The 7,323-nt window shown below is 31.6% G+C and overlaps 1 protein-coding gene across 2 annotated transcripts; it reads left to right on the top strand.

Moving 5' to 3' along the window:
• Positions 1–323: 323 nt before the first annotated feature.
• On the top strand, positions 324–3,672 carry LOC114166614 (protein GAMETE EXPRESSED 1-like). Of its 2 annotated transcripts, XM_028051365.2 has the most exons (7): positions 324–479; positions 1,346–1,866; positions 1,970–2,557; positions 2,630–2,756; positions 2,833–3,019; positions 3,100–3,247; positions 3,327–3,672. In XM_028051365.2, exons 2-7 carry the CDS (start codon positions 1,388–1,390, stop codon positions 3,577–3,579), a joined length of 1,782 nt encoding a protein of 593 aa, XP_027907166.1. In that variant the 5' UTR covers positions 324–479; positions 1,346–1,387; the 3' UTR covers positions 3,580–3,672. The 2 variants fall into 2 exon arrangements, with proteins under 2 accessions (XP_027907166.1, XP_085524093.1); XM_085667967.1 differs by lacking the exon at positions 324–479 and having other exon boundaries at positions 975–1,866.
• Positions 3,673–7,323: the final 3,651 nt, after the last annotated feature.

The following is a 7,323-nucleotide window of genomic DNA, read 5'->3' as shown; positions in this document are numbered from 1 at the left end:
ATCATTTAGAGACTTTTAAATATTTGAGTACCATTTTGAGATTTTGACTCCAAAATGGATATATATATATATATATATATATATATATATGTAGAGAGAGAGGAAACTCAAACTTTTTTTTTTCAAAACTCAGAAAAGTCATGTCTCTTTAAATTGTATTAAAATTTTTCTGGTGAAAGTAGTGTTTCGAAATTTTGAATTCTGTGATGAGATACAACTTCGTTCTTAAGAAGTATTGTAACTGTTACCGCCTTTTTGACTAAACGTAGCGTTATATTCTTTGGAAAGACTTGTGTCCATTGGTTTCTGTTCTTCTATATAAGCTTTGTTTATAACTTCATTTTCACAATCTTGCAAACACCAAACGCACCGTTTCCATGCTTTAGGTTTGTCCCTTGTTTCTTGTTTCATCTCAAACTTTAGTCAACTACCCTTTCGTTCTTCTTGGATTTCATTCTGACAATTTCCCCTACAAAACGGTGCGCACCAGTTTAACAATTTTATTAATTTATTTATTTACTTGTTAAGTAGCCATCAAAATTCAGATTTTAATTCCACTTTAGTCGTAGCATAAAAGGATACCACAGATTTTTCTTTAACATTTTCCTGTTTTGCTTTACCCATGTTTAGAAAATTGTTGATGTTATTTTACGCAATTCATTTGTAGTTATTTTATTTTAATTGAAGACAATTATGTTAAAAGTTTGATGGTGGATGTTTTCACATTTTTTTTTTCTCAAGTATATTTTCGTAGAGAATGATAAGTGATTGATACAAACGGTTCCTTTGATTATGTTAAGTTGTAGAACAATGAATTATCTGAAATCCGAAATGTTGACATGTTCTTTGTTTTTTGTGATTTGTTGTTTGAATAAAAGGAAAGTTTAGTTCACTTTGCTTTGTGCCTGCCGACTTTATATTTCTTGGATCCCAAGTTTCTCTTTCCTTATATATCCCTTTCATTCATATCCCAAATTAACCTTAAATTATTGCCACACTCAACTTGTTGAAAATAAAGGATATATAAATTTTTACTCTCTCTCTCTCAATTTAGTTGTGAAGTGCATATACTGCAATTGAAACAAAATTGAAGTACATAATATTAATATTAGTTCTAGTGTACTGTTGCAGCCTTTGTTTCCTTTAAAAAGAATGTTGTAGTTCTCTGATCAGAAAACAACCATTTGGTTTGTTGGTGAAATTTATATCTTAATTTTGGAGTATAAGGCGTGTCTTAGTTTATCAATTTATTTCAATATTCTGAATTTTGCTTCTTATTTCTGTTATGCAGCACGGGGTAATTGTTTTTGGTAACAAATTTGATTAGTTACGTTGTTTGATGCAGGGTTGTGAAACTTGGACATAAACTGTATGATTAAATTCTTCTATGGGTGGTGGCGAGAGTCCTCTTCTAGCTATTATTTTGCTGTCATTCTTGCTAAGAAGTGAGTCATGGGGATGGTTTTCATCATCAAAAGAGACTCCTTCCAGTGACAGGGCCTATTCCAATGGAGGCAATTTTAGAGGTTCTAGTGCAGAGTTCTCCATTGAGGCCTTCAACGACCAAAAGGGAGTGAAATTAATAGATAATGCTCAGAAGAAAATGATTACCTCAAACTCTTGTTGGAAAAATGCGTATGAACATCTTTTTGCTGGGTGTTCTGAGATCTTGGCTGTTGATGAGAAGAGGTCTAGATTAGCTTGGCACCTAAGTGATTGCTTTCAGAGGGATTCTGGAAGATCTCCTTTTCCTCACTGTGACCCCAAAGCTTCTATTTCTTCATGCTTGAGAACCTTAGATGACCTTGCCCATAAGGTTTACCTTGAATTCTACCTTGAAACTAACATCATTTGTTATCAGTTGCAGTTAAGTGCAGTTCCTTTAACCAATCTATATTTTGTTATTTATTTATTTATTTTCTGTGTTTGTCTTGTCTCAACTTGAATAATGTTTTGTACATTTTTATAGGGCGTATGCATTCAAACATGAAACTGAGAGACTTGTGACTGAATTAAAAAGTTCAGCCCAGTATGTTGAGGACAAGTTAGATAACATTGAAGAGAAATCAGAACATCTGTTACAAGGATCTAAGAGAATTCATGATTCTCTTGATTCAATTGGTAGCCACACCCAACAGGTAGCTCAAACTGCTAGACATCTGGAAGGTCACATAGATTCTGTGTTAATTCATTCACAGAATGTTTATGAGCAAACTACAAAAATTGCACTATCACAATCACAGTTACAAGAAGGTCAAGAGGGTATGAAGAGAAGTTTGGAAGATGGGGTAACAATGCTCAAAGAATCTTATAATTATCTGGGAAAAGAAATTGGAAAGTTGAGGGATGAAGCCATTGAGATAGAGAATGAGGTAATTAAAGTTGGAGATGCCATGTCATCAAGGATGAACACTCTGCAAAGCAAAGCTGAAGATATTGGAAATATGGCTGGGCTTTCCTTAGATAAGCAACACCAACTTTTAGATGGACAATCCACAGCACTTGAGTCCCTAAATTCATTGATTCAGTTTCAATCCAAAGCACTAGAAGAGAGCAGGTAGACAAGTTAACTCAAATTTGAATAAAGAGATCAAATTTGGAAAAAGCTGAACTTCTTGGTGTGTTGCAGGAAAACCCTACAATATTTTGCTGAATATGGACATAGACAACATGAAGAGCTTGTTCAACGTCAGGAACAGATTCAAGGATTTCATGATCGTTTGATGGAAAATTCAAAGTCAATTTTGTCATCTCAGGTTTGCAATTTCTTGTAGACTACTGGTTTTTTTGCTTCATGAAATTTTAACCAAAACTTCTTTTTCTAATTTTCAGGAATCTTTTGAATCAAAGCAGGCTTCCATGTTTGTTGTTTTAGACAGGATTTTTGCTCTGCAAAATGCCTTGTTACTTGAATCAAGAATGATCAAAGCTTTCTTTGTTTATTCCATATCAATCTTTGTCATCTTCATGTTGACTAGTACGAAACAAACATACAATATGAGACCATTCCTATATATTGGTATGTACTGAATAGTGCTATTAGTTTATAAACCTCAGATTATATATAATTTTGGACTAAATATTATTGGTTCTTTACAGAGCTTTTTGCAACTTTCTTTGTGGAAGTACTCATTATTCGTTTAACAAGTGACAACATTGAGCTCCAAACTTGGATAATAAATGTGGCAAGATTGTTATTCATGGTAGCTGCTTCGGTTCAACTGCTACATGCCATTTGCACATACAAGTAAGTTGATAAAGTGTAAAAAAAAATGCTATTTTGAATATAAGTTTTGTATCTCAGAATTTGTTTGTTAATCATGCAGGGACTATGAAACTTTGAACCATCAAATGTTGTTAACTCTGATAAACAATGTTAACACCATGCAAACACAAAAAGAATTGTCATGTGACATGGATACTGATTACGAGGATTGGTCTGAATGGATAGATGGTGATTTATCCGATGATGTTAATTGCCTTCATGATCCTGATTACATACCTCCAGAAGAAGTTACAGAGAATTCAATCACAGCTATGAAAAATTATAACCTACGCTCTCGTAATTTTTTTCATTGATGGTTACCACCATACTAATTTATTAATTAGAACTTTGAAGTCTACTAGTGAACATCACCTTATTCTATTGATTTGTTTCATGATTCTGGATTATGTGTGTTCTAGTGTTTGTGAAGGTTTTTGGTATTTAATCTTTTGCAAAGACTATTGTAACTTCGATTTTATGGCTTGAACAGTTTTAAGAACTTTGTAGAGTGGTACTAAAATATGGTACCACCACTCTCCTTAATTGATTAATGGTATACGTATGCTCACAAATCATTAAATAACATTGATGTTTGGATAAATACAAATTTATCTATTTTAATCCTTGTTCTGGTATAGATTACAATTTTGTCATTTTTTTCTTTTGCGATTCAATTTGGTCCTTTAGGATATAAATTGTAAAATAAGGTGATAACATATTCCTATGAGACTTTATCTTAAAAAATATTTTTAAAATACATCTTCTTTCTTAACGAATATTCTTACAAGACATCTTTTATCTTAAATAATATTTTCACAAAGAAAAAAAAACATTTAAAAATGAACATTTTTTTCTAACCTTATATCACTTTATTTTCATTATAATATTTATAATATTGTTATCACAATATCGTTGTCACATTTGTTACCATTTTTGTTATCAATTTTATACATATTATCTTAACTATTATTTTTATATTTTTAAGTTTTGTTAGAAAAGTATTGTTAATTTTTTAAAATTGTTTATAAAGAAATAAAATGTTATCTAAGTTTGATATATATATATATATATATATATATATATATATATATATATATATATATATTTCATTTTTTTAAGAAAAAAATAAAGAGATGTCACTTGTCCAAACTATTTCTTTAATTTGTATAATATTTGATTTTTCTAAGAAAAAATTGAAGAAAGGTCTAGTGTCCAAACATCGCCAAAAAAATAGAAATTACAAATGGTAAAAGTTCGTGGGTAATGACAAAAGTTTGTAGGTAATCAGAAATTATCCACGGATTACCGATGACTCTAATTTTGTATGTAATAGTTGTATAGGTAAATTTTGATGAATTTTTGGTCCGTAGAAAATGTATTGATAATACATACAGAGCGTAGTCCGTGGGTAAATTATCCACTACTCAAATTATGTGGATAATACATATGATCACCTTCCGTAGGTAATTTCTCACACTTTAACTTTTGTAGGTAATGTTAATAGATCATTATCCATGGGTAATTTCCCATTGCAAACAGTTTGTGGGTAATCTCCCATGACTAAATTTTACTAGGTAAAATTATTCACCATTTTAAACATGTGGATGATTAATATGGATTTGTTCAAAAACCTAAATAATGCATTAAAAATTGCAATCATTTTAATACTTAAATAACATTGAACACAGTATTTTTTCAATCATTACACAATTCAAAATTAATTTCAAACACTATCCAAATCAAACATAATAAAAAATAAAATGAAAGATAACATGTCAAAATGCAATCAATCTAAAACACCATCCATATCCAAGCACAACCTCCACATCAGAGGCTTTCGTTCACAGTCCCATCACGATTTTGTGTCTCTCTTTGTTCCTTTAATCTTTTGTTCTTTACGGTATCTTTAACTTCCTTTTGCCTCTTTCTTCTTCTTCTTCTAGTGTTTCTTCTCAATCATGTTTATCTACTGCCGACGCATCCATGTCTTATAAAAGTCTGATTTTGTACCATTGCTTGTTAATCAACAAAATTTACATGCATTACATTTGTTCCATGTCACGTGGTTGAAAAAACTAAAGTCAACTTCATCATTTGTTGCATGCACAAGATTCAAACTTTCCCAATAAAACAACAATGGCGGGTCAAGCAACAAGAAAGGTTTTCCAATTCTGCTCTACTTGTATTTGTTCTTGGTCTTATCTCTGACGCTCACACCCACCATTTGCACCCTCAGAAATGTTACCCCCACTTTCTAACTTCAACAACATGTGCTGGAATTGTTGGTTTCACACGACAACACATCACGACATGCCACTCCACAAGAGTAGTCAGGTTAGCATTTTGGCCGAGTCCCCTATTAACATGTGCAATGGGAATTATGTTCATATGCATTGGCACTAAACGAGTCTGGCAGTTGGTGTAATTACTTTGATTTATGCATTGATCCAATCCCTCTATGGTTGTTGGACCAGCCCCATATTTGAATATGGCACCAGAATCTTATCAGCTTTAATAGCCTTTCCTCCCAACAAAACCCAAAGGCTAACCCTTTATTCAATCCTCATTGACATTCTCTACTACTGTTACCTTGTGGTTAGGATTGGAGGAGCAAGAGCCAATGAAAATAGAACCAAACTATCATCGTTTTTCATTTTCTTGATCTTGCTGAGCCTAGGATGAATTATGTAGTTTCTGAAGAATGCAACCATCTTCTGATACTTGAGAGATGTTCACCCTAGTTGGATTGGTGGAACTCATAGACTTGGATCTCACTAGAGTATTTTGTTTCGTAGTGGAGTTGGCACATACATCCTAACTAATCACAATGAATAAGTGGGCCTATGGATATAATTAATTCAAACCTTATTTAACTTTTGTCAAGTCAAAAGTGGTTACATAACCTAACATATATCAGTGAATTCAATAGAAAAACATCACATAAATGAATAAAGGGTTCATGAAAGGTCAACATCACTTTGAACCAACTTTGAAGGGTTGCTCCGTCTGATAATAGCCTTGGAATGTGCCATGAAAGTTGGTTTTGTATAAAACATTTGCATATCTCAAATATCTATTATAATATATATTCATTCACCCAAGAATTTCAACATTTGCACACTCGTGATTGCAGTCTTTTATTTATTAAAAAACTATATTTGCAATCAAACCTAATAACGCGGAACAACTTTTACTTCAGCAATGCAGCAACTGCTCTCACCTCAACAACAACTTTTACTTCTCCCACCCTTTCACCTGTTAATTACAAAGGAGTATCAAAATTTTCAAACCAAGAATCTTCCTTTATAGCTAAAACAAAAAATATTTCAATCCTTTATAGTTAAAACAAAAAATCATTTACCCACCTGTTGTGAAAAACCAAATAGGGAAAAGAGGCGTAGCACTTATGTGAGAAGGACCCTTCTTCCTTTTACTTTGTTGTGACAAAAGAATCACGCGAGCAACACTTGTGCATTGCGGAAACAAAAAAAAATTAGTTCTCCCCATTCAAGATTCTCCTATCTTTCATAGATTTAGGGCTCATTGTCAAATATTTTGGGAGAGTGGGAGCTAGGTTTCAAGACATTTGGAGGCCATGGGTTTGAAGAGAAATTTTACCAAAGTTGGAATGTTAGATAGATTTTGGGAGAAGAGTACTAGGTTTATTTTGTTTTTAATTTAATTTGTTTTAGGTTTATTTTATCGACGTATTAATTAGTCTTACCCATGGATTTTTTTTCCCTTGGTCCCTATTCTCGTAGATAACTTTATTATGGGTCTAGTTTTCCTTTTTTTTATAATTTTTTATTAATATTATTAAAATCAGTAAGTAATCCTGTATGTAATAAGTATATACAAACTAACTTTTTTCTATAGATAATTATATGTGAATAATTCAGCTTATTCTTGTAATGAAATACTATCGCATATTTGAAGTGTTCCTTCAAAAAAAAAAATATATATATATATATATATATATATATATATATATATATATATATATATATATATATATATAATAGTTAGATTATATTCTTTAAATAAAAGTTTTTTTAAAA

This window comes from Vigna unguiculata, chromosome 10 (genome assembly GCF_037176805.1).
Source record: "Vigna unguiculata cultivar grain cowpea cultivar isolate G323 ecotype 2 chromosome 10, ASM3717680v1, whole genome shotgun sequence".
Classification (NCBI taxonomy): domain Eukaryota; kingdom Viridiplantae; phylum Streptophyta; class Magnoliopsida; order Fabales; family Fabaceae; genus Vigna; species Vigna unguiculata.
Note: the sequence above shows the minus strand (reverse complement) of the source record. Positions and strands in the feature narration are given on the sequence as shown.